Genomic DNA, 26164 nt, shown 5'->3' with positions numbered 1-26164 from the left:
CTTCAGCATTCCCAGAAGTTACTTACTTCCGGGTTCGCCAACCAACCGGTTCGCGGGGACTGCCGCGAACCGCCTGAAACCCACCCCTGGCCAGGGGTCTCCAATTGGTGGTCCGTGATAAAATTTTGGTGGTCCACAGAAAAATTATTTGCATTTTTTATATTGCACTAAATCAGGGGTCCTCAAACTACGGCCCCTGGGCCGGATACGTGCAATGAACGTTTGTGTTGCTGCAGAGAGTCTCCCCCTTCGGGGTCTTTTTGCATGGGTCGGAGAGGGGCAGAAATTCCAATTTGGGATCTGGTTCAGCCTCCTGGTGCGGGGCTTTGGGTGAAGGCTGGAGGGAAGCACCACTGGTAGTGAAGAGCCGAAGGGCCTTGTTCCAGTAGGACTGCATCATGGCCTGGAACTGGCTGACCATCTCAGCCCTCTGAGCCTGCAGGCGCCGGTACCTGGCCTTGCACTCCCACAGGTCTTCCCTCTGCTTGGAAAACCTATGCTCGTAGTCCTCATTGAGGTGCTTCTGCTGAGCCTCCTTCTCGGTCAGATCCAATTTGAACGGAGCCAGCTGTTTTGCCAACTCTTTCTCCTGGTGGCTGCTTAGCTCCAGCAACTGCTTCCTGTTGGGGCCCTAAGGAGCCCGGGCAGTTAGGCGAGGAGTGGGTGGGAGGGGGCGAGTAGAGGCTGGCGAGTCGCCCCTCGACTTGAGTGACATCGAGTTGGCCACGCCCAGCCAGTCACATGACCACCTAGCCACGCCCACCCAGCCAGTCATTAGGCACATCACATGAGTGGTCTGCGGGATTTAAAATTAGAATTTAGTGGTCCCTAAGGTCCAGAAAGTTGGAGACCCCAGCTCTAGGCAACTCTATGGAGCTCTTGTGCTGTTCACAGGAGTTGGAAGGCTCCCACCACTACGAAAGGGCCCTAACTGCTTCCTAAAAAGATTTTCTGTAAACATAAATCAGATCCTTCAAGTGGGCCACGACCATTCATGCCATAAAGCGGCTTGGCAGTTATCCAGCTGGCGAGCTGGGAATTCAGACATAAACTTTTAAAACTCCCATTGTATTTTTCATAAATTCATTTCCCAGCCTCGATGGATGGATGGATTGCTCTCATGTCAACGCAAGAAAAATAATTATTTAGTCATTTCTTGACCCGCGCTGTACTGTTGTGTTCCGGAGGGGATCACAATGTCTCCTTTTGTATAAGCTTAAACCTTATCGGTCTCAAGTGGCAATATGATTAATGAGCAAAATCCTCTTATCTGGACTGTAGAAAAATCTTATCTGGGAAAGTATCCCATGCGGTGTGTAAGGATTAGGGCAGATATGAAGAGAGGGAGGGAGAGTATCTTTTCAGGGGCATAGTAGTATTTGCACAAGGCTGTTTTTCCAAAGTAAACTTTTCCAATGAGGTTTATTTCAGGTTCAGGTTATCTTAGAATAACAGAATTGGAAGGGACCTTGGAGGTCTTCTAGTCCAACCCTCTGCCTAGGCAGGAAACCCTACACCACTTCAGACAAACATCTTCTTAAAAACTTCCAGTGTTGGAGTATTCACAACTTCCGGAGGCAAGTTATTCCACTGGTTAATTGTTCTAGCTATCAGGAAATTTCTCCTTAGTTCTAAGTTGCTTCTCTCCTTGATTAGTTTCCACCCATTGCTTCTTGTTCCACCCTCAGGTGCTTTGGAGAATAGCTTGACTCCCTCTTCTTTGTGGCAACCCCTGAGATATTGGAAGACTGCTATCATGTCTCCCCTAGTCCTTTTCATTAAACTAGACATACCCAGTTCCTGCAACTGTTTTTCATATGTTTTAGCCTCCAGTCCCCTAATCCTCTTTGTTGCTCTTCAGTTCTATAGGTACGCCCACCCCTGCCACACCCACCTGGTCCTCCAAGGTCAAATACAACCATGATGTGGTCCTCAATGAAAACAAGTTTGTCACCCCTGATTTAGAGGGTGTCTCAGTGACTAAGGTGCTAAGCTTGTTGATCAGAAAGGTCAGCAGTTCGGTGGTTCAAATCCCTAGCGCCGCGTAACTGAGTGAGCTCCCGTTACCTGTCCCAGCTTCTGCCAACCTAGTAGTTTAAAAGCACTTAGAAATGCACGTAGGAAAAATAGGAACCACCTTTGAGTGGAAGGGAACAGCGTTCCATGCGCCTTCGGCATTTAGTCATGCTGGCCACATGACCATGAAGACATCTTTGGACAGTTCTGGCTCTTCGGCTTTGAAACGGAGATGAGCACCGCCCCCTAGAGATGGGAACAGCTAGCACATTTGAACGAGGGGAACCTTTACCTATTTACTTTTGTGTACTATTGTTATTTGATTTTGATTAGTTTGTCTCACAAAGGCCGGCAATAAAGACTAAAGTGCTGGCTTCCTTGGATTTTTAAATTTTTTGTTGAACAAATGTAATTAATCCCAAATACTGGCTTCCTTGGGGTTTTAATCCTGTCTAACAAATGTAATTAATCCTATGCCCTTATCTTTAGTTTGTCTGTTACCTCTAGCGAGCTGACTTTGTGAATATACGGGCTAAATTCAATGTATTTGCTTCCCAATAGCCAGGGTTATTTGGGTTTCTGATTGCAAGATGTTTCTTTTCTTGGCTTCTCTCTTTCTTAAGATTTTTTGGGGGTGCAAAGAAGGATTTTTTGGGGGGGCGGGGCTTCATTTGCTTGCTACACATCAAAGCAATCAATCAGTTAAGCTACTGTGTTTCTCAACCCTATAACAACTTTAAAAATGCCCAGATTTTAACTTCCGGAATATTCAGCTAGCAAGTTAGCTGTGGTGACTTGGTTGGGGCAAGTTGGCCATGGCAAGTTAGCTGTGGTGAGTTGGTCGTGGCAAGTTGGCCATGGTGAGTTGGCCATGGCAAGTTAGCTGTGGTGAGTTGGTCGTGGCAAGTTGGCCATGGTGAGTTGGCCATGGCAAGTTAGCTGTAGTGAGTTGATCATGGCAAGTTGGCCATGGCAAGTTAGCTGTGGTGAGTTGGTTGTGGCAAGTTGGCCATGGTGAGTTGGCCATGGCAAGTTAGCTGTAGTGAGTTGATCATGGCAAGTTGGCCATGGCAAGTTAGCTGTGGTGAGTTGGTTGTGGCAAGTTGGCCATGGTGAGTTGGCCATGGCAAGTTAGTTGTAGTGAGTTGGTCGTGGCAAGTTGGCCATGGTGAGTTGGCCATGGCAAGTTAGCTGTGGTGAGTTGGTCGTGGGAAGTTGGCCATGGTGAGTTGGCCATGGCAAGTTAGCTGTGGTGAGTTGATCATGGCAAGTTGGCCATGGTGAGTTGGCCATGGCAAGTTAGCTGTGGTGAGCTGGTTGTGGCAAGTTGGCCATGGTAAGTTGGCCAAGACAAGTTAGCTGTAGTGAGTTGATCATGGCAAGTTGGCCATGGTGAGTTGGCCATGGCAAGTTAGCTGTGGTGAGTTGGTTGTGGCAAGTTGGCCATGGTGAGTTGGCCATGGCAAGTTAGTTGTAGTGAGTTGATCATGGCGAGTTGGCCATGGTGAGTTGGCCATGGCAAGTTATCTGTGGTGAGTTGGTTGTGGCAAGTTGGCCATGGTGAGTTGGCCATGGCAAGTTAGCTGTTGTGACTTGGTTGGGGCAAGTTGGCCATGGCAAGTTAGCTGTGGTGAGTTGGTTGAGGCAAGTTGGCCATGATGAGTTGGCCATGGCAAGTTAGCTGTGGTGAGTTGGTTGGAGCAAGTTGGCCATGCCCAGTTATTTGTGGTGTTGGTGATGGCAAGCTGCCTTTGTTGAATTGACCCTGGCGAGTTGGCTGTGATAAGTTGGTTGTGACAAGTTGGCTGTGTGCAAATTGTCCCAGACCCACTCCACGCGTGGCCTTACCAAGGCACTATAGTGGCATTAACCCTTCCCGTGGTCTCTACTCTATCCCGTGGCAAAAAAAAGTGGGGGGAGCCCACCCTGCGAGAACTCCGCGCGCTTTCCGTTCCAGGGCGTCCTTCATCTCCGCGGCTGCAAGCCTTTCTCGGCCGGCGCCGGAGGCCGCGGGCGGCGGGTGGGCGGGCCGAAGCAGCGAGGCCTCCCCTCCCCTGGGCAGGTTGCTGGCTCGCCCGCCCTCTCGCCCTTCCTCGCCGGCAGCCCCGGCGCCGCCCTCTCGCCCAGCCAGCACCGCCTCGCCTGGTGTCACAGCGCGCTGCGCCGGCGGCGGAGCCAGAAGCGCGCTCGGCGGGGCGCTCGGCGCAAGCAAGCGGGCGGCGATCGGGGGGAAAGGAGTGGCTGCGGCGGCTGCGGCGGCGCTCTCGGTTCCTGCTCCGGCAAGGCTGGAGCCGGGAAGGGTTGGCGGACGATGTGCCCGGCGGCGGCGGGGCACAGAGGTGCCCGGCGGCGGCGGTTGCTGCTGTTACTGCTGCTGGCGGCGCTGGAGGCGGCGGGCGCTTTCGGCGACGAAGAGGAGCGCCGCTGCGATGCCATCCGCATCTCCATGTGCCAGAACCTGGGCTACAACGTCACCAAGATGCCCAACCTGGTGGGCAGCCAGTTCCAGACCGACGCCGAGCTCCAGCTGACCACGTTCACCCCGCTCATCCAGTACGGCTGCTCCAGCCAGCTGCAGGTGGGTGCCTCCCGTGGGGGGGTTACTTTCCCTTTCCCCCCTCCCGGAGATCACTTTCCCGTTCTCCCTTGGCGGGGGGGGGGTGACTTTCACTTTGTCCCTCCCGGGGGTGACTTTCCCGTTCTCCCGGTTCACTTTCCCGTTCTCCCTGGGGGGTTCACTTTCCCTGTCTCCCTCCCAGGGGGGGGTCACTTTCCCTTTCTCCCTCCCGGGGGTCACTATCCCTTTCTCCCTCCACTTTTTCCTCGTCGGGTCGGTTTTTACTTTCTCTGCACGGGCCGGGCTGACTTTCCCTGGGATGCGAAAGGGAATCCTGCAGATTGGGGTTGGAAGCTGCCTTAACTCCGAGGTGAGCCGCGTGGAGATCTCAGCCTTTGGACTTTTAAGATCGAGGTGGTTTAAAAAAAAAGAAGAAGAAGGCTCGGAATCCAGCGTGGATTTCCTGTAGTTTCTCTTCTCTTCGCTCCGGAGTTTGGCAAAATTGAGGGTGTTTATTTATTTTTTTTAAGCAGGGGTAGATGGGTTGAGAGGCGCCACTTGAATGAAAGAGAGCACCAAAAGAGCTCCCGGGCCATGTGCTGAGTGCCTTATCAGAGGTCCGATTGAGATCGTGTGTAATGCTTGCCCATATCCAAGACTTTGTGCCTTTCTTTGCCCAACTTAAACCCTGCACGTTTTGGCACATGTTATGAAGTCATCTTGCTTGACCAATATAGGCTAAGGGTAAAGGTTCCCCTAGCACATATGTGCTAGTCGTTCCTGGCTCTAGGGGGCGGTGCTCATCTCCATTTCAAAGCCAAAGAGCCAGCGCTGTCCAAAGACATCTCCGTGGTCATGTGGCCGGCATGACTCAACGCCAAAGGCGCATGGAACGCCGTTCCCTTCCCACCAAAGGTGCTTCCTATTTTTCTACTTGCATTTTTACATGCCTTCCAATTGCTAAGTTAGCAGAAACTGGGACTAATAATGGGAGCTCACTCCATTATGCCTTGCTAGGGATTCGAACCACCGAACTGCCGACCTTTCTGATCGACAGGTTCAGCGTCTTAGCCACTGAGCTACCGCATCCCAAGCTACTAACCCAGAAAACTCCCATTAGCCAACCTGCTCAAACAGGTTGTGGAAATTGTCATCAAAGTTGAGTCTAGCTGGGAATTACAGATAGTCCCCGACTTAACAACAGTTCATTGAGTGACCATTCGAAGTTCCAACGGCACTGCAGAAAGTGACCTGTGACCGTTTTTCAGACTTACGACTGTCGCATGGAGCCCCCACGGTTGTGTGATCAAAATGCAGGCGCTCGGGAACTTGACTCACCTTGGTGACCGTTGTTGGGTCGCTGGAGGTCATGGGATCCTCTTATGGCCACCCTACTGACCCGCAAAGTCAATGGGAGAAACAGATTCATTTAACAACTGCGTTGCTAAGTGAACAACTTAACAAGTGCAGGGATTTCAACTCCACTGCTGTGGCAAGAAAAGTCGCAAGGTGGAGCAAAATGAGCCAAGGTGGCGCGGTGGTTAAATGCAGCACTGCAGGCTGACTGCTAGATCAGCAGTTCAGTGGTTCAAATCTCACCGGCTCAGGGTTGACTCAGCCTTCCATCCTTCCGAGGTGGGTAAAATGAGGACCCGGATTGTTGTTGGGGGCAATATGCTGACTCTGTAAATCGCTTAGAGAGGGCTGAAAGCCCTATGAAGCGGTATATAAGTCTACTGTTATTGCTATTGCTAAAATTCACTGAATAGACGTCTCACTTTGTAACCGAAATTGATATGTGTGTGTGTGTGTTTGTGTGTGTTGAACTGTGGTCGTAAATCAAGGACCGCCTCTATATACAGTCACAAGAAAGCTGCTTTGGAAAGTTCATCCTCTGGATAGGGCCATGCACCCTTCTCTGAGATCTGGCGAGGCTGTGACCGTTGATAAGAACGGCTCCCTTTTTGCAAGTATTTTTTCAGATCTGGCTGTGTTTCTGCTGGTGGGTGAATGGGTGGGTGGGTGGGGTGTTTCCAAAGGCTGGAAGGCGTGGGGGGGGGGCTTCTCAAGGAAGGCTGGGCAGAGCAGAGACAGACAACTGTAAAACTTTGCAAGAAACAGCCCATCCAACCCTATTCATAGCGGGCATGAAAGAACGATGACTCCTCGTCCTGCACTTTTCAAAAACGTGCTTTTCTCTTCTTCGGAGTATTGGAGAGATTAATCCACTCCTGGGTGTTTCCCAGACAGGAGGCTTTGGGGGAGATCAGGTGTGCTGAGAGGAAACAGGTACTTGGCAAAAGACTGGAGGACGGTTGGGTTGCCCGCCAGGGAGGGGGGGGGGGCGGCACCCAGCTGAGGTTGAAGCAGGAGAGTTGTCCCCCTACATGGCTGGAAGATCAGAATTACAATGGGGATCAGGCTTGTGCTAAGTTAAGTAGTTAACAGTGTGTTTCCGCAGCTGAGAAGTGGGGGGGGGGGAACCAAATTCCAAGCTTGGAATCATGCCAGAGGGCACTGAAAATAAAAGCAAGCGAGGCTTGTAAGGAAACGCAGCTTGTAGGATGTAGGACAGAAGGTACAGTGGCTCAGTGGCTAAGACGCCGAGTTTGTCGATCAGAAAGGTCGGCAGTTTGGCGGTTCGAATCCCAAGCGCCACGTAATGGGGTGAGCTCCCATTACTTGCCCCAGCTTCTCTGCCAACCTAGCATGTAAAAAAAGGCAGGTAGAAAAATAGGAGCCACCTTTGGTGGGAAGGTAACAGCGTTCTGTGCGCCTTTGGCATTCAGTCATGCCGGCCACATGACCACGGAGACGTCTTCGGACAGTGCTGGCTCTTTGGCTTTGAAACGGAGGTGAGCACCGCCCCCTAGAGTCGGGAATGGCTAGCCCATATATGCGAGGGAAACCTTTACCTTTAACCAAGACTGATTAGGGGACAAGAGAAAATTACAGATAGGAGGAGGAGGAGGAGGAGGAGGAGGAAGAGGAAGAGGAAGAGGAAGAGGAGGAAGAGGAGGGATGGTTTTGTTTTTAGGGCTTGGAGAGAGGGAGGGACACAGACACACACAACACAACACAACACAAGGGAAGTGTATAAAAATTTCACACAATGGACAAAAAGCAGACAAGGAGGGGTCTACTCTAGGGGTCATTCGTGAAAACAAAATGCTGGGAAATTAAGGATTAAAAAGAGATATCTGTGCCATTCATTGCTCAGCCATTCAATCGGTTCTCCTAAGGTTTAGAGGTTTTATTCAACTTGTATCCCGTCCTATTCCCGAGGGACTCAGGGCGGCTAACAAAACCAAGGGAAGGGGGGGGGGACAATACAAAAGGGAAGGCAACAGAACAGACAACAATACAAAACAATTTAAAAGGTCTCAACAAGCACAACCAATTCGAGTAGGGGATGGGACTCAACAGCCCCAGGCCTGCTGGAACAGCCAGGTCTTAACGGCTTTACGGAAAGCCTGAAGGGTGGTGAGGGTCCGAATCTCCACGGGGAGATCGTTCCAGAGGGCCGGAGCAGCCACAGAGAAGGCCCTCCTCCGGGTGGTTGATTGGCCAGCAGATGGAATTCGGAGGAGGCCTAATCTGTGGGATCTAATGGGTCTTTGGGAGGTAATCAGCAGGAGGTTGGTTGAAGGCCACCAGTTGGACTGGATGGAATCCTAGTACAGTCACAGTGGTTATCCAGGGGTCTTGATAGAGCAGTGGTTCTCAACCTGTGGGTCAGGGACCCCTTTGGGGGGTCAAACAACCCTTTCATAGGGATCGCCTAAGACCGTCGGAAACCACATATTTTTGAAAAAATACGGAAAACATAAAATAATCTCATGGTTGGGGGTCACCACAACATGAGGAACTGTATTAAAGGGTCGCGGCATTAGGAAGATTGAGACCCACTGTGATGGAGGTTGTCCTTGACTTACAACCCTTTTGTTTACGGACTCTTCAAAGTGAGACCTGCACTGGGGGGGGGGGGAGATCACTTACGACCGCTTTTTCATACTTCCAACCATCACAGTATCCACGTGAACTAAAATTCAGACGCTCGGCAACGGATTCATATTTATTTATTTATTATTCAATGTTTTAAAAAAAATTTCTTTTAATACCAACAATCCATCTTCCATTAAACAGTGTGGGTACAAATATCTTGTGCAATAACAACCAGCAAAAAATTTACAACCATACTCATATTTATCTGCTGGTAACTTAATACTGATATACAGAACGTATCTGATACTGTAGCAATCCTTCTTCTTAAATTATTTAATTCTATTCATATATTTTTCTCTATTTCACCAATCTCCTTTCATTTCTGACTTTCATATTTGTTCTCTAACCATCGGGGTTCTACCACAAAACCGCGGACGACAAAATCGCGGTCGACGAAAGCGCGTATGTGATGTCATCACAGCGCGACGAAAAAGATCGAAAAAGATAGAAAAATGTAAAAATAAAGCTAAAACCTTCCCCTAACCCCCCCAAACCTAACCCTAAACCTAACCCTTAACCTAACCCTAAACCTAACCCTAAACCTAACCCTTAACGTAACGAAAAACCTAACGCTAACCCTTAACCTAACGCTAAACGTAACGCTAACGCTCTAACCCTAACCCTAACCCTTAACCTAACCCTAACCCTTAACCTAACCCTTACCTTTATGTGAATCGGCTTGCTGTAATTTAATTTTTATTTCAATTTTTCGATCTTTTTCGTCGCGTTGTGATGACGTCACATACACGATTTCGTCGACCACGCTTTTGTGGAACGCGCTTTTGATGGGTCACGACCATCGGTAGATTAGTTCCCATGTGCTATAATACTCGGTTTGCTCCTTCCCGTTAATTGCAAGTGCTAATCTAACGGATTCATATTTATGACGGTTGCAGTGCCCCCCGGGGTCATGGGATCGACCTTTGATCCACCTTCTGACCAGCGAAGTCAACGGGGAAGCCAGATTCACTTAACGACCGTGTTGCTAACTTAACAGCTGCCGTGAGTCACTTAAGCACTGTGATGAGAATGGTTGTAAAAGAAGGTGAAACTCACTCAACCGTCTCACTTTAGCAATGCAAATGTTGGGCTCCATGGGGGTCATAAGTCGAGGACTAGCTGTGGCCTCTGGAATCGTGCATGCCAACTGCTAGGGAGCCACAGTGGAAGAGAAATATTTACTTCCTGTCTGTGGTGTTGTGTTTAAATGCTCCTGATTAAATATTTTACTATGTCAAATGCTGGATTAGCATTTGGCCTAATCCCGGTGAGCATTTCTTAAAATAGTTTCCTTCCTTCCTTTCCTTTCCTCTTTGGGGTTTCTTCTTGCTTGTTCTTGCACCATAATGGCCTCTTTTACCCTCAGAATGACACTATAGGGCACTGCACACCAGAACAACTAGACACAAGGACAGTTTCCCCCGCATGCCATCACTCTGCTAAACAACCAATTCTCACAACACTGTTAAACTATTTACTAAGACTATATTACTATTATTCTTCTCTTCCTTCCTATTACCTATCTTCTTTTTTACTTATGACTATAACCTTGTTGCTTGTATCTTTATGATTATATTGTTTTATTTAGTAAAACAATAGTATGCTATGCTATGCTATTCTATTCTATGCTATTCTATTCCTATTCCCTATCCCCTATCCCCTATCCCCTATCCTATCCTATCCCTATTCCCTCTTCTCTTCTCTTCTCTTCTCTTCCTATTCCTATTCCTATTCCTATTCCTATTCCTATTCCTATTCCTATTCCTATTCCCTATCCTATTCTATCCTTATTCCTATTCTCTCTTCTCTTCTCTTCTCTTCTCTTCTCTTCTCTTCTCTTCTCTTTTATCCTATTCCCTATCCTATTTTATTCTTATTCTCTATTCTATTCTATTCTACTCTACTCTACTCTACTCTATTCCCTATTCCCTATTCTATTCTATTCTATTCTAAACCAGGGTTGTCAAACTCACTTCGCCACGCCAACATAACATGACGTATTCCTTCCCCTGGAGTAGAGTGGGAATGGAGAATTTGCAGTACCCTTCCCCTAGAGTAGGGTGGGAATGGAGATTTTGCAGTATCCTTCCCCTGGAGTAGTGTCGGAATGGAGATTTTGCAGTATCCTTCCCCTAGAGTAGGGTGGGAATGGAAATTTTGCAATATCCTTCCCCCAGGAGTGGGCTGAGAATGGAGATTTTGCAGTATCCTTTTCCTGGATTGGGAGGGAATTGAGATTTTGTAATATCCTTCCCCTGGAGTAGTGTGGGAATGGAGATTTTGCAATATCCTTCCCCCAGGAGTGGGCTGAGAATGGAGATTTTGCAGTATCCTTTCCCTGGATTGGGAGGGAATTGAGATTTTGTAATATCCTTCCCCTGGAGTGTGGTAGGAATGGAGATTTTGCAGTATCCTTTCTCAGAAGTGAGCTGGGAATGGAGATTTTGCAGTATCCTTCCCCTAGAGTAGGGTGGGAATGGAGATTTTGCAATATCCTTCCCCCAGGAGTGGGCTGAGAATGGAGATTTTGCAGTATCCTTTCCCTGGATTGGGAGGGAATTGAGATTTTGTAATATCCTTCCCCTGGAGTGTGGTAGGAATGGAGATTTTGCAGTATCCTTTCTCAGAAGTGAGCTGGGAATGGAGATTTTGCAGTATCCTTCCCCTAGAGTAGGGTGGGAATGGAGATTTTGCAATATCCTTCCCCCAGGAGTGGGCTGAGAATGGAGATTTTGCAGTATCCTTTCCCTGGATTGGGAGGGAATTGAGATTTTGTAATATCCTTCCCCTGGAGTGTGGTAGGAATGGAGATTTTGCAGTATCCTTTCTCAGAAGTGAGCTGGGAATGGAGATTTTGCAGTATCCTTCCCCTGGAGTGTGGTAGGAATGGAGATTTTGCAGTATCCTTTCTCAGAAGTGAGCTGGGAATGGAGATTTTGCAGTATCCTTCCCCTGGAGTAGGGTGGGGATGGAGAATTTGCAGTATCGTCCCCCCAGGAGTTGGGAGGGAATGGAGATTTTGCAATATCCTTTCCCTGGATTGGGAGGGAAAGGAGATTTTGCAGTATCCTTCCCCTGCCACACCTACCAAGCCACACCCACAGAACCGGTAGTAAAAAAAAATGAATTTCACCACTGCAGTGAAGTCCTTGCTTAGAATAAACATAGAGGTTCCACTGTCTTGGGATTTGCTCTATGTCTCTACATTATTTTTAGAAGAGTTTTTTTTTAAAGTCGTTTTAGGTCAGTTCATAGACTTTCCTGTTAACCAGCAAATAGCATATCTTGGTTCTCCACTATTGTTTTGCAATCACGATCAGCATATTGTGTAAGTCTCTTTCTCACTCATGGTGTGGCAGTTTGGAAGCTAAAGCTGAGAGGATGGTGAGGAGCTTTCAGAATGAAGCAGAATCAGCATAGAGTTGGAAGGGACCTTGGAGGTCTTCTAGTCCAACCCCCTGCTGAAGCAGGAGATCCTATACCGTTTCAGACAAGGGACTGTCCAGTCTCTTCTTAAAAACTTCCAGTGATGAAGCACCCACAATTTCTGGAGGCAAGTCGTTCTGGAGGCAACCCCCTGCCCAAGTAGGAGAGAGGCCTACTCCATTTCTGACAAATGGCAGTCCGGTCTCTTCTTGAAAGTCTCCAGGGATGAAGCTCCCACAACTTCCGAAGGCAACTTCTGTTCCATCGGTTGATTGTCCTCACTGTCAGAAAAAATCTCCTTATTTCCAGGTTGAATCTCTCCTTGCTCAGGTTCCATCCATTATTCCTTGTCTGGCCTTCGGGTGCCTTGGAAAATAGCTTGACTTCTTCCTCTCTGTGGCAGCCCCTCAAATATTGGAAGGCTGCTATCCTGTCTCCCCTGGTTCTTCTCTTCCCTAGATGAGCAGTAGCAAAGTTTTCCACTGGGTGTGAATCTGCCAAGATAAGAAACAGACTTACAATAACATCTAAATCCACAAAGGATCTGGCGGTTTGTTTGTTTTTTGCAAAGCTGTAATGCAATCTGTCTAAAGTTTTTCTCCTTTTCCTTCTCTCTCTCTGTCTCTCTGTCTCTCTCTGTGTCTCTCTGTTTCTCTCTCTGTCTCTCTCTGTCGCTCTGTCTCTCTCTCTCTCTTTCTCTCTGTCTCTCTCTCTGACTCTGTCTCTCTGTGTTTCTCTCTCTCTTTCTGTTGCTCTGTCTCTCTCTTTCTCTCTCTCTGTCTCTCTCTCTCTGTCTGTCTCTGTGTTTCTCTCTATTGCTCTCTCTGTCTCTCTCTTTCTCTCTGTCTCTGTCTCTGTTGCTCTCTCTGTCTCTCTCTTTCTCTCTGTCTCTCTCTGTGTGTCTCTGTTGCTCTCTCTCTTTCTCTCTGTCTCTCTCTCTGTCTCTGTCTCTGTGTGTGTGTGTCTCTCTCTCTGTCTCCGTGTTTGTGTCTTTCTCTCTCTCTCTCTCTCTCTCTCTCTCTGTTGCTCTCTCTGTCTCTCTCTTTCTCTCTGTCTCTGTCTCTGTTGCTCTCTGTCTCTCTCTTTCTCTCTGTCTCTGTGTGTGTCTCTCTCTGTTGCTCTCTCTCTCTTTCTCTCTGTCTCTGTCTCTGTGTGTGTCTCTCTCTCTGTCTCTGTGTTTGTGTCTTTCTCTCTGTCTCTGTCTCTGTGTGTGTGTGTGTCTCGCTCTCTGTGTCTCTGTCTCTGTCTGTTTCTGTCTTTGTCTCTCTCTGTCTCTCTCTCTGTTTCTCTCTCTGTGTATATGTGTGTGTGTCTCCCTCCCTCCCTCTCTGCCAACCCCCCCTCGTCTCCCCCCACCTCTTTCCCCCTCCCACATTAATTTGCACACCGAGGCAAAAAAAAAGTTGTTTGTCTTGAAAAGAAAATCTCAGGTTTGTCTGAGGAGATTGGCAGGTGATTCCTGCACAGAGTGTGTGTGTTTGCTCAGGTAGCTGAGGAATTTACACAACCGCACTCAGCGCTGACACCAGAGTGGGTGCTCCAAATTGACATTAATAAACAAAAGACAAAACCAGCAGTTGCCTTAAAGTATGTCAGATATGTTCACCTTAATGGAGGCGGAAAATCCCTCCATTTAACATGCTCGAAAACGAAACTGCAGGGGAGAATCAGGCAGTGACTCAGCTTGGGCCACGCTAAGCGGGCCCCGGCTTTTAAAAACACATTTGAAACAGCTCCGTAGGTCAAATGCATTCAGGCATGTTTCTAGCCCACATTAATAATTAGCGATCCACAACTGCAATAAAGCTTTCCATTTCCTTGGATCCGTAAATGGTTTATTTGCTTGTTGCTAGCGGCTAGAATGGACCAGTTTGGGGTGGCTTTTTCAGGGAAGTGGTAAGATCTTAACAGGTTTTCCAGTTTGCGTAAAACTGGGGTGGAAAAAAACCAAATTTATATCTCCTTTTGGATGCAGAGATTGAGAGCGTGGCCTGTAACAGAAGACTCTGTGTTCAGATCTAACCTCTTATCTTTTTTCCATTCAGCCCTCTGAATTTCTTAGTGCTTCCTACCAAAGTACAGCTAGTCCTCCACTTACGACAGTTCATTTAGTAATCATTTAAAGATTTAGCCCTGAAAAAAAGTGAATGATGAGCGTTTCCCACACTTACGACTGTTGCAGCATTCCCCAAGGTCGCACGATCAAAATCCAGCTTCTTGACAACTGGCTCGTAGTTATGACGGTTGCGGCGTCCTCGGGGGTTGCATGATCCCCTTTTGCGACCGTCCGACAAGCACCAATCAACCAGCTTCACTGAACAACTGTGTTACTGACTTAAACAAGGGCAGGGATTCGCTTAACCACGGAAGCAAAGAAAGTCATAAAGTGGGGAAAAGCTCACTTAAGAAATGTTTTGCTTAGCAGTGGAGATTCTGGACTCAATTGTAGTACATTTGGCTCAATTGTGATTGTAAGTTGTGGACGATCTGTATTAATTGTTTGGAGTGGAACGATATTGGCTTAAGAGCCATTCTCTAGGCCAATAATGGTGAAGGGCAAACACAACTTTGGTAGGGCCATAAATATTTATATTAAATTCAATAGGTGTTCCTCTTCTTCTTCTTCTTCTTCTTCTTCTTCTTCTTCTTCTTCTTCTTCTTCTTCTTCTTCTTCTTCTTCTTCTTCTTCTTTTCTTCTTCTTTTCTTCTTCTTCTCCTTCTCCCTTTTCTTCTTCTTCTTCTTCTTCTTTTCTTCTTCTTCTTCTTCTTTTCTTCTTCTTCTCCTTCTCCCTTTTCTTCTTCTTCTTCTTCTTCTTCTTCTTCTCCTTCTCCTTCTCCTTCTCCTTCTCCTTCTTTTCTTCTTCTTCTCCTTCTCCTTCTCCCTTTTCTTCTTCTTCTTCTTCTTCTTCTTCTTCTTCTTCTTCTCCTCCTTCTTTTCTTCTTCTTCTCCTTCTCCTTCTCCCTTTTCTTCTTCTTCTTCTTCTTCTCCTTCTCCTTCTCCTTCTTTTCTTCTTCTTCTCCTTCTCCTTTTCTTCTTCTTCTCCTTCTCCTTCTCCCTTTTCTTCTTCTTCTTTTTCTCCTTCTCCTTCTCCTTCTCCTCCTCCTCCTCCTCCTCCTCCTCCTCCTCCTCCTCCTCCTCCTCCTCCTCCTCCTCCTCCTCCTCCTCCTCCTCCTCCTCCTCCTCCTCCTCCTCCTCCTCCTCCTAAGACCACACTCATATTTCCAAAAATCCAGTTTGGTGTAGTTACCGGTAGTTAAGGCATCAGGCTAGAAACTAGGTTATTGGGAGTTCTAGTCCTGCCTTAAACCTGAAGCCAGATGGATGACCTTGGGCCGGTCACTTTCTCGCAGCTCTAAGAAGGAGACAATAACAAACCACTGTTGGAAGAAATGTCCATCTGGGTTCAGTTCTAAGTGGGGAAAAAGACACTGGAAACATGGGGACTGTTTAGAAAGATGATTTTTAATGGTGGACATGGTTTGAGGTCCGTGGGGTGGGGAAGGGGAGAGATGCTGAGAGTGTTAAGGAGTCCCACCTTAGAGTTTCCTGTTCCTGTGTAAGAAATGTGTTTTGATTCGCGGTCAGTGGTCTTAGCTAACTTTGTAGGCTGCTTGTCTCCCAGGCTTGGTTGAGCCTTGCTGGGTGATATAATCTTCCCAGGTGCCATGTGGTGAGATGGGTAGAGGGCTATTCCTATCACATCCTGAGGGCCATGTCTTAATCCCATCACCCTGGAGCTGAAGGGGGAGATCTTTGTTATGTAGAATAGACTGGCTCAGGCCTTAATGGCCCATTGACAAAGGTGGGGTGGAGGGGATGAGTTTCTTCCTCCCGTCTAGGGGAAATAGTCTGCTCTTTTAAATATTTCCTAAAATATCTCATTTTTTCTAGGAGAGGGGTGGGTGCTAACTTCCTACACCACCGTTGCAATCTTGCCAAGAAAACTGCACACACATGCGTATGCAACACACACACATACACACACACACACAAACATCAAAGGCCTGGCTTTTTCCATGACTGAGTTTGTGATCCTAAGGTAAATATGTCTACTTGGAGGCAAACGTCAAGGGTGACACCGAGGCTGATCTTCAAGTAAACAGGCACACAGTTGCATTGCAAGGTAAATATATGAGAAGATGTTGAACAAGAACGCGTCTGTATCTATTACCCCGTGACAGGAGTTTCCAAATTTGGAAACTTTAAGACTTGTGGACTTCAACTCCCAGAATTCCTCAGCCAGCCATGCTGGGAGTTGAAGTCCGTAAACCTTAAAGTTGTTCAAGTTTGAGCACCCTTGTGCTATGAGCATATACAGTAATCCTTGAATTATGACCAGTTGGTCAAAGTTAAAAGCTAATTAGCATCCAGATTCAAAGCTCATCCTGCCTATTTCTAAAAGGGACGCGGTGGCTCAGGGGCTAAGACACTGAGCTTGTCGATTAGAAAGGTTGGAAGTTCGGCGGTTCAAATCCCTAGCACCGTGTAACGGAATGAGCTCCCGTTACTAGTCCCAGCTTCTGCCAACCTAGCAGTTCGAAAGCACGTGAAAAAATAGGAACCACCTTTGGTGGGAAGGGAACAGCGTTCCATGCACCTTCAGCATTTAATCATGCCGGCCACATGACCATGGAGACGTCTTTGGACAGTGCTGGCTCTTCGGCTTTGAATCGGAGATGAGCACCGCCCCCTAAAGTCGGGAACAACTAGCACATATGTGTGATGAGAACCTTTATCTTTTTATCTCTCTCTCACACACACACAAATACATACCACATCACATGACCATAATTTGGAAGCTCAGCAACTGGCCTGCATTTTATGGCCATTCATATGACCACAATTAACTATGTTTTTGCAAGAAACCAGCATTACTTCCAGGTTTCCAGAAAAAAATCGGTGGGCTTCAGTTGTTACAACTGTTAGCGTGTTCGCTAACAGCAGCAGCAAAAAAATGTCATAAATTCAGCTGTTGTCATTTGGTAGCCCACTTTATGACTGTCATGACTTACAACCTAAATTGGGGGCTCAGTTACCGTCGTATGTTGAGGACAATCTGTATAAAGCCTGAAAAACAATGGTTCGGAATTCTTCCTGGCTCTGTATTAATCCCAGTTATTTCTGGTGGCAGCTTCAAACATTTCTTGATTCGGTGAAGTTTTTATAAAGTGCTTGGCTGGGGTATCGCCATGTATATTCATGTTTAGCGTTTGGGAGGGGACATATTTTTCTTTTGTGTTACCTGTGCATTTGTGTGAAAATAACTTCCTATGTATAGAACTATGCATAGCTATAGGGACACGGTGGCTCAGTGGCTAAGTCGCTGAGCTTGTCGATCAGAAAGGTTATTCTTTTTTCAAAACAGTATCATGTTTGATGCGGTGCATTAACAGGCCTGCTTTAATCTTGGCTTTGTTGTGGTGAGAGAGCCTATTTGGAGCGGGGGGGGGGGAACTTTGGGTAAAATCCAGAATCTTTCAGTTCTCATTTTTAATAGGGAAAGAGGTTTGAGTTTGTTGTCCTGTCGTTCTTAAGCTAAGGAGGGTTGAACCTGGCTAATATTTGGATGGGAACCCAGGCTGATTTTATTTATTTATTTATCTATTGTCTTTATTATTTTTACAAGTAACTCCATTTTCTCCGCAACAACAATCCTGTGAGGTGGGTTGGGCTGAGAGAGTGACTGGCCCAAGGTCACCCAATTGGCTTTCATGCCTAAGGCGGAACTAGAAATCACAATCTCCTAGTGATTGGCCCAGATTTACCCAACTGGCTTTCATGTTTAAGGTGGGACTCGAAATCACCATCTCCTGGTGATTGGCTCAGATTCACCCAACTGGCTTTCATGCTTAAGGCGGGACTGGAAATCACAATCTCCTGGTGATTGGCCCAGATTCACCCAACTGGCTTTCATTCTTAAGGCGGGATTAGAAATCACAATCTCCGGGTGATTGGCCCAGATTTACCCAACTGGTATTCATGTTTAATTAAGGTGGGACTAGAAATCAAAATCTCCTGGTGATTGGCCCAGATTCACCCAACTGGCCTTCATTCTTAAGGCGGGACTAGAAATCACAATCACCGGGTGATTGGCCCGGATTCACCCAACTTCATTCTTAAAGTGGGACTAGAAATCACAATCTCCTGGTGATTAGCCTAAAGTTAAGCAGCTGGCTAAGGTGGGACTTGAACTCACAGTCTGCGGCTTTCTAGCCTAATGTCTTAACCACTAGACCAAACTGGCTTTTCAGGCTGGGAACTTGAAAAGACATTCCAGTAATAGCAAATAACTGTTGCCAAGAAAAATACACGGATGACCATATTTGGTTTGGAGATTTCGGTTTAGTTTGGTTATTCTCTTTTTGTACACAAAACCTACCTATGTCAAGGAAGACAAAGGACGTGCTTTTAGCTAGATCCCCGATTGTTGATTTCTATGCAAAAAAACCCTTCATTTACAACCACATTTGACAACAAAATTTTTGTTGCTAAGCAAGCCAGTTGTTAAGTGAGTCTGGCCTCATTTTATGACCTTTTTGGCTACGGCTGTTGAAGTGAATCACTTTAAATTAGTAACCTGGCGGTTAAGTGAATCTGGCTTTTCTTGTGGTCCGCCAGTGGCCAGCGGAGCTGGCAACAGATTCGGACAGTGAAGAAGTTGAGAAGGAACATGGGCCAGTCCTGGAGGCTGGGAAGACTCTGCATTGGAGGCAGAGATGGGGCCAGGGCTGTCTGACAGTTATCAGCTGCCTTCGGAGTCAGACATCAGTGAGGCAGAAGAACAGCTGGAGCCTGTTCCCAGTGTGCGCATGCGCAGAGTTGTCTGACGAAGGGAACAGCTAAAGAACAGGGGGCGACTTGGGAGTAAGGCCACAGGTGGACGGTGAATGGATGGCCCCTCCCATAGTGAATAAAAGAGGAGCGAAAGGGGAGTGGAGTTTGCAGGAGACCATTAGTTCATTCCTGCATTCTTGCTAAGTATTGCGGCATCTGAAAGATATCGGCCTGGCCGCTCTCCAAGCCTGATAAAGGTCGGTAATTGCGAACTATCTTGAAAGACTGTGGGAGAGGAAAGACTTTGCTGGAAAGGAATTCACTGTGAATTAAATAAAAGGGGTTTATCGGGATGAGGACTCGGCTTCGTGCTGCTGGGGAAGCCTAGGTCAAAATGAATCAGTTTCGATTTGTGTGGACTTCAACTCCCAGAATTCTCCAGCCAGCATGGCTGGCTGGAGAATTCTGGGAGTTGAAGTCCACCCTTCTTAAAATACGCAAGGTTGGGAAACGCAGAGAAGTCTAGGATACATTGGGAAGACAACATTGTGTGCGCTTTTCTGAAGTTGCTTTGTCCTTTTTCTTTTTGTCCCCTCCTCCAGTTCTTCCTGTGCTCCGTCTACGTCCCCATGTGCACCGAGCAAATCAACATCCCGATCGGCCCCTGCAGCGGCATGTGCCTCTCCGTCAAAAGGCGATGTGAGCCGGTCCTGAAAGAATTTGGCTTCTCCTGGCCAGAAAACCTGAACTGCAGCAAATTCCCACCACACAACGACCACAATCACATGTGCATGGAGGGGCCGGGAGACGAAGACGTCCCCCTTCACAGCAAGGCCCCCTTGCACCCCGGCGAGGAGTGCCAGAGCGTCGGGTCAAACTCAGACCAGTACATTTGGGTCCGGAGAAGCTTGACGTGTGTCCTCAAGTGTGGCTACGACGCTGGCCTCTACAGCCGGTCCGCCAAGGCATTCACCGACATCTGGATGGCCGTGTGGGCGAGCCTGTGTTTCATTTCCACCGCCTTCACAGTCTTGACCTTCCTGATTGATTCCACACGGTTTTCCTATCCGGAGCGGCCCATCATATTCCTGAGCATGTGCTACAATATTTATAGCATCGCTTATATTGTCCGGCTGACCGTAGGCCGAGAAAGGATTTCCTGTGACTTCGACGAAGCCGTAGAACCTGTTCTCATCCAGGAGGGGCTGAAGAATACCGGATGCGCCATCATTTTTTTGCTGATGTACTTTTTCGGCATGGCCAGCTCCATCTGGTGGGTGATCCTCACCCTCACGTGGTTCCTGGCCGCTGGGCTCAAGTGGGGCCACGAGGCCATCGAGATGCACAGCTCGTATTTCCACATTGCCGCCTGGGCTATCCCCGCCGTGAAGACCATCGTCATCCTGATCATGAGGTTGGTCGATGCCGACGAGCTGACGGGACTGTGCTACGTGGGCAACCAGAACCTCGACGCCTTGACCGGCTTTGTGGTGGCCCCCCTTTTCACCTACTTGGTCATCGGCACCCTCTTCATCGCGGCTGGCTTGGTGGCTTTGTTTAAGATCCGGTCCAACCTCCAAAAGGACGGGACCAAAACAGACAAGCTGGAGAGATTGATGGTGAAGATTGGCGTGTTTTCCGTGCTTTACACAGTGCCAGCAACTTGCGTCATTGCCTGTTACTTTTACGAGATCTCCAACTGGGGAATCTTCCGCTACTCCGCGGACGCCTCCAACATGGCTGTGGAGATGCTCAAGATTTTCATGTCCCTCCTTGTGGGCATCACGTCTGGCATGTGGATTTGGTCGGCCAAGACGCTACACACTTGGCAAAAGTGCTCCAATAGACTGGTGAATTCGGGGAGGGTAAAGCGGGGAGCGAAAAGGGCGGCGGACGGGTGGATAAAGCCCGGGAAAGGGAACGAGACAGTGGTATAAAGAAAGGACAGGGACCAACAAATTCTATTTCCTTCACCTCCCCAGTGCAGGAGGAGCTGGCGGGATAGCAGCACCTGGAGAAGGAGCATTGGAATGAATCCTTTATTGAGAAATATTTGAGTTTTTGCAGAATTTTGAAGGAGAGGAGAGCAGCAAGGAATTCAACCACGCTGGGGGGGACGGACGGACGGGGAAGGCTTCACAAAGTTGTGAAGAGCAGAGGTGTCTATCAACAAGCAGTGATTTTAGGATTTGTGGGCCTTTGCGCCTCCTGATAACGCACAATGTGCCTTCTCTCGCTCCCTTCCTTCTTCCCCTTATCCCGTTCTGACTCACATCAATCACTGTCTTGTATAAAATAGTACAAGAGAATAAAATGGCGAGGGGAAGGAATTCCTAGGAATCCCTTGCAAGGTTTGGGGAGAATTGCTGGTGTCCGGGAATTTTGAATCAAAGATCTCTCAACTTGAATAAGGGATGATGTCCAGAGCCGCAGAAAGTTGCAGTTTAGGGTGCAAACTTTGGAATTCTTCAGAATTCCTTCAAACACAAACCAGAGAAAGGTCTCCATTTCAAGCGAAGTCAATTTGCCTTTAGCGTCCTCAGACTAAGAAACGTTGAAGGTTTTAGGCTGCATTTGGTGTGAGGAAACAAACATGGAATGGAAACAGGATGCGTTTCTAATCAGGATGAGCCCCAAATGACATCATGATGTCACAGTGCAAGAGATAAGGTCATCAAATCCAGGAAACCTTTTGCCTTGATAGATTTCAAATAAATTCCAAACACAATAGTTCCAAGCAACTTTAAGGACAATAGCTGCAGGATTTCTTTTCGTATTTCGTAGCAGCAGTTACTAAACAAGATTAACCTTCAAACATCACAGGAGGATAATAGTGATAACCCAATCCCCTGCAGGGGCAACAGCTGGTTTTTAAGTTCGGGGGGGGGGGGAATTTTGAGAGATGCAGAAGTTCTTTCCTTTAAAAAAAAAAAACACACCGAAGCATAATGCATCTATTTTCCTTCTTAATTTAACTTTCAAGTCTCACTAAGAAGTTGCTGGCGGAAGTTTGGCTCAGGAATTAAACTTTTAGCCTCCGCTATCGAGGCGGGAGTTTAACATTTTCCAAGAAATGGAACAATTCTTCCTTTTTTTTTTTTTTTTGAACTAAATCCCCACTTTTAACAAATGTCTGGCAGCTTTTTCCAAATTGGAGGCCCGAAGGCATCCGATATGTGGCGTTTCCTTTGTAGAGCTTAGGGCTTAAAATGTTTAGCTGGTTTTTATTCTCAGAAAGGCTAAGGGGTAGAGGTGGGGACTTTTCAATACCCATTGCCATGATTTAAACAGCATCTTCAAAATTAAGCTTTTGGGGGCCTGTTTTCGTGTTTGTCAACCTTGGTCCCCTTTAAGAGGTGTGGACCTCAATTCCCAGGCTATCTCAGCCAGCATAGCATGCTGGCTAGGCAATAGCAGTAGACTTATATACCGCTTCATAGGCCTTTCAGGCCTCTCTAAGCGGTTTACAGAGAGTCAGCATATTGCCCCCAACAATCTGGGTCCTCATTTTACCCACCTCGGAAGGATGGAAGGCTGAGTCAACCCTGAGCCGGTGGGATTTGAACCGCTGACCTGCTGATCTAGCAGTAGCCTGCAGTGCTGCATTTAACCACTGCGCCACCTTGGCTCTAATTCTGGGAGTTGAAGTCCGCACATCTTAGAGCAGGGGTATAAAACTCGATTCCATTGAGGGTTGCATCAGGGTGGTGTTTGACCTTGTGGGGCCAGGGGTGTGGGCATGTCTGGGGTGGGCATGGCCAGCTCAATGTCATTTGTGTCGGGGGACACCTGTGGTGACCCGGACTGGACTCGGGTGATCCATTGTCTCCAGCGGAGGAATTTCTCAATGCCTCCTTGCCTTGTGAATAAATGCCATTTTTGCTGGAAATTTGTTTTTGCTAGCCCTCTGCCAATGAAATCGGAGCTGTGGAGGGGCGCGTGCGGGCCCCTTGGGCTCCGTTTTTGGCCGTGACAGCCTCCTGCAGCCCTCTGACAGCGGAAATGGAGTATGTGTCCCCCGAGCTCCATTTTAATACAATACAATACAATACAATACAATACAATACAATACAATAGCAAAGTTGGAAGGGACCTTGGAGGTCTTCTAGTCCAACCCCCTGCCTAGGCAGGAAACCCTATACCGTATCAGACAAATGGATATCCAACATCTTCTTAAAGACTTCCAGTGTTGGAGCATTCACAAGTTCTGGAGGCAATTTCTGTTCCACTGATTAATTGTTCTAACTGTCAGGAAATTTCTCCTCAGTTCTAAGTTGCTTCTCTCCTTGATTAGTTTCCACCCATTGCTTCTTGTCCTGCCCTCAGGTGCTTTGGAGAATAGTTTGACTCCCTCTTCTTTGTGGCAACCCCTCAGATATTGGAAGACTGCTATCATGTCTCCCCTAGTCCTTCTTTCTATTAAACTAGACATACCCAGTTCCTGCAACCGTTCTTCATATGTCTTAGCCTCCAGTCCCCTAATCCTCTTTGTTGCTCTTCTCTGCACTCTTTCTAGAGTCTCCGCATCTTTTTTGCATTGGGGCAACCAAAACTGGATGCCGTATTCAGTGTACGGTAAATATAAATCACGAGGCCCTGAGGATGCTGCAACTGTCCTAAGTGTGAAAAATGCACCATAGGTCACTTTTTCCAGTGCTGTTGTAACTTCTAGCAGTCACTAAATGAATGGTTGTAAGTCGAGGACAATTATCTGTATAGATAATCTTTGACTGACAACCGTTTGTTTAGTGGTGGTTCGAAATCCGAACAGCACCGAAGTGACTTGCGATCGTTTTTCACACTTAACAACCGTTGCAGTCTCCCCGTGATCAAAATCCAAATGTTTGGCAACCGGGTTCATATTTATGACGGTTGCAGTGTCCCGGGGTGGGGTGGGGGTTACATGATCAGCTTTGGTGACCTTCTGACCAGCAAAGTCTATGGGGGAAGCCAAATTCCCTTAACAACCTGGTGACTGATTTAACAACTGCCGGGCTTCACTTCACCACGGTCACAAGAAAGGTGGTAAAACGGGGCAAAACTCACTCAGCGAGTGACGTGCTCAGCAACGGAAATTTAGGGCTCGATGGTAGTTGTAAGACAAGGACTACCTGTGCCAGATTCCTGATTTTTCACACGTGCACGTGGAGAGCTTTGTTGTTAGTTGCAAAGTCATGTCCGACTCTTCATGAGCCCATGGACCACATTCCTCCAGGCCCTCCTGTCCTCTACCATCCTCTGGAGTCTATTCAAGCTCACGCCAACTGCTTCAGTGACTCCATCCAGCCACCTCCTTCTCTGCAGTCCCCTTCTTCTTTTGCCCTCAATCTTTCCCAGTATTAGGCTCTTCTCCAGGGAGTCTTTCCTTCTCATTAGGTGGACAAAGCCTTTGAGTTTCCTCTTCAGGATCTGGCCTTCTAAAGAGTTGAGTTGAGTTGAGTTTATTGGTCTTGTATGCCGCCCACTCCCGAAGGACTCTGGGCGGTTTACAATAAACAAGGGAAGGGGATAAATAAACAAAACAACACTTTAAAATACACAACAGTCACAGTTTCCATGGGGCTGGATATTTCGAAAGCCCCCCAGCCTGCTGGAGCAGCCAGGACTTAACGGCTTTGCGGAAGGCCGAGAGGGTAGTAAGGGTCCGGATCTCCACGGGGAGATCGTTCCAGAGGGCTGGAGCTGCGACAGAGAAGGCTCTCCCCCCCGGGGAGTCGCCAGCCGACATTGGCTGGCAGATGGGATCCAGAGAAGACCTAACCTGTGAGATCTAATCGGTCTATGGGAGGTAATCGGCAGGAGGCGGTCTCTCAGGTACCCAGGTCCGATGCCATGTAGGGCTTTATAGGTAACGACCAGCACCTTGAAGTGGGTCCAGAGACTAATGGGTAGCCAGTGCAGCTCGCGGAGGATAGGTGTGACGTGGGTGTACCTGGGTGCACCCACAATCGCTCGCGCAGCTGCGTTCTGGACCAACTGAAGTCTTCGAACACTCTTCAAGGGCAGCCCCATGTAGAACACGTTATGTAGAGCAGTCAGGGTTGATCTCCTCTGGGACTGACCGGTTGGATGGCCTTGCAGTCCAAGGGACTCAATGCAGGAGTCTTCTCCAGCACCAGAGTTCAAAGGCCTCCATTCTTTGGCGCTCAGCCTTCCTTATGGTCCAGCTTTCGCAGCCATCCGTTGCAACTTGGAATGGCTTGTTATTGCCACCTAATGGGGTTTTTTTTTTTAAAAAAAAAATGACTTCCCAGGATAAGTGATAGCCCTGGGATCTGTCCATCTCTGAATCTTCCTCTCCTCTCCTCTTTGCAAAGTCATCTAGCTAGGATTTCAGGCACCGCTCCGAGATCCTTTCTACCGTCTCCCAAATTGCAAAGCCTTTATCTAAAGAAGGCCTCTATGCAGCGGGGAGCGAATGAACAAAAAAAATGGGGGAATGGAAAGCCTCTTCTAAGCATTGTCTGCCTTCAAAGCCAGTTTTGTTCTGCATTTCTGCCTCTCTTTTTCTCTCGCTCTTTCTCTCTCTCTCTTCCTCCCCCTCCGCCCGGTAAGCTAATCTGGCCCACCGCTGGAGACCCCTTGCATTAAAGCAATTAAGGCTTAATATGTTTCACCCCGCACCGATTGTATCTGTGTTGACGCCAGTCTGGGCAAACTGAAATGTTACGTTCCTTTGGCAGCTTTGCATTCACACGGATCGGTTGCATAATTTGTGTGTCGGTTACAATTAAGGGGACATTCCCCAGGCCCCCGGGAGAGGGGAAGGGCTGCTCTGACTCCCCTTCGGACCCCAAAATTTGGGGAAGGTTCTTGTCGAGTGTCAAGGAAGATCAGGGGAGCTTTATTTAAATAGAAAAATAAAATAAATAAAATAAAATCCCCCCCCCCCCGTTTATCCTTAAGAGAAAAGAAAAAAAAAAGCTGCAGAGAGAATTAAATTCAGAAGATGGACGAAGTTTTAAGAATTTGGCGGCTGTGTTATCGACTCTGCCCTGAAGGGGTTTAGCTTCTTGGGAAGTTAGTTTAATTCTTCATTTTTTCTTTTCTTTTCCACCTGAAGAGGATTTCCTACTTTCTCCCATGACACGAGTTCCATCAGCCGTTTGAGTCTCTGGTTTAAAATGAGTTTTTGCAGGGCAGGTTCGGTGAATATTTTTGTACTCAAAGAGTTACGGTGCGATAAGATGGGGAGGGGGGCGATAATTTTTACAAACAAACAAATAAAATCTTTATCTTCGTCTTCTTTACCCTAGCAAGCAAATCATTTGTGGTTAATATAAAGTCAATCCTGGAAAAGGATTGATGTCTATCAGAAAAAAAAATGTAAAGTCCTGTTCTTTTGCATTTTCCTTTCTCGCCAAAATCTTTAGTGGTGAGAATTG

General features: G+C 47.6%; 1 protein-coding gene across 1 annotated transcript; it reads left to right on the top strand.

Annotated features, from left to right (window-relative positions):
* Positions 1-4216: 4216 nt before the first annotated feature.
* On the top strand, positions 4217-22185 carry FZD4 (frizzled class receptor 4). Its single transcript, XM_087721067.1, has 2 exons — positions 4217-4594; positions 19382-22185. Exons 1-2 carry the CDS (start codon positions 4328-4330, stop codon positions 20714-20716), a joined length of 1602 nt encoding a protein of 533 aa, XP_087577193.1. The 5' UTR covers positions 4217-4327; the 3' UTR covers positions 20717-22185.
* Positions 22186-26164: the final 3979 nt, after the last annotated feature.

This window comes from Thamnophis sirtalis, unplaced genomic scaffold (genome assembly GCF_051295495.1).
Source record: "Thamnophis sirtalis isolate CommonGarterSnake01/CBP01778 unplaced genomic scaffold, rThaSir2_p1.2 scaffold_8, whole genome shotgun sequence".
NCBI classification, from domain to species: Eukaryota; Metazoa; Chordata; class Lepidosauria; order Squamata; family Natricidae; genus Thamnophis; species Thamnophis sirtalis.
This window is presented reverse-complemented; position numbering and strand designations above follow the sequence as displayed.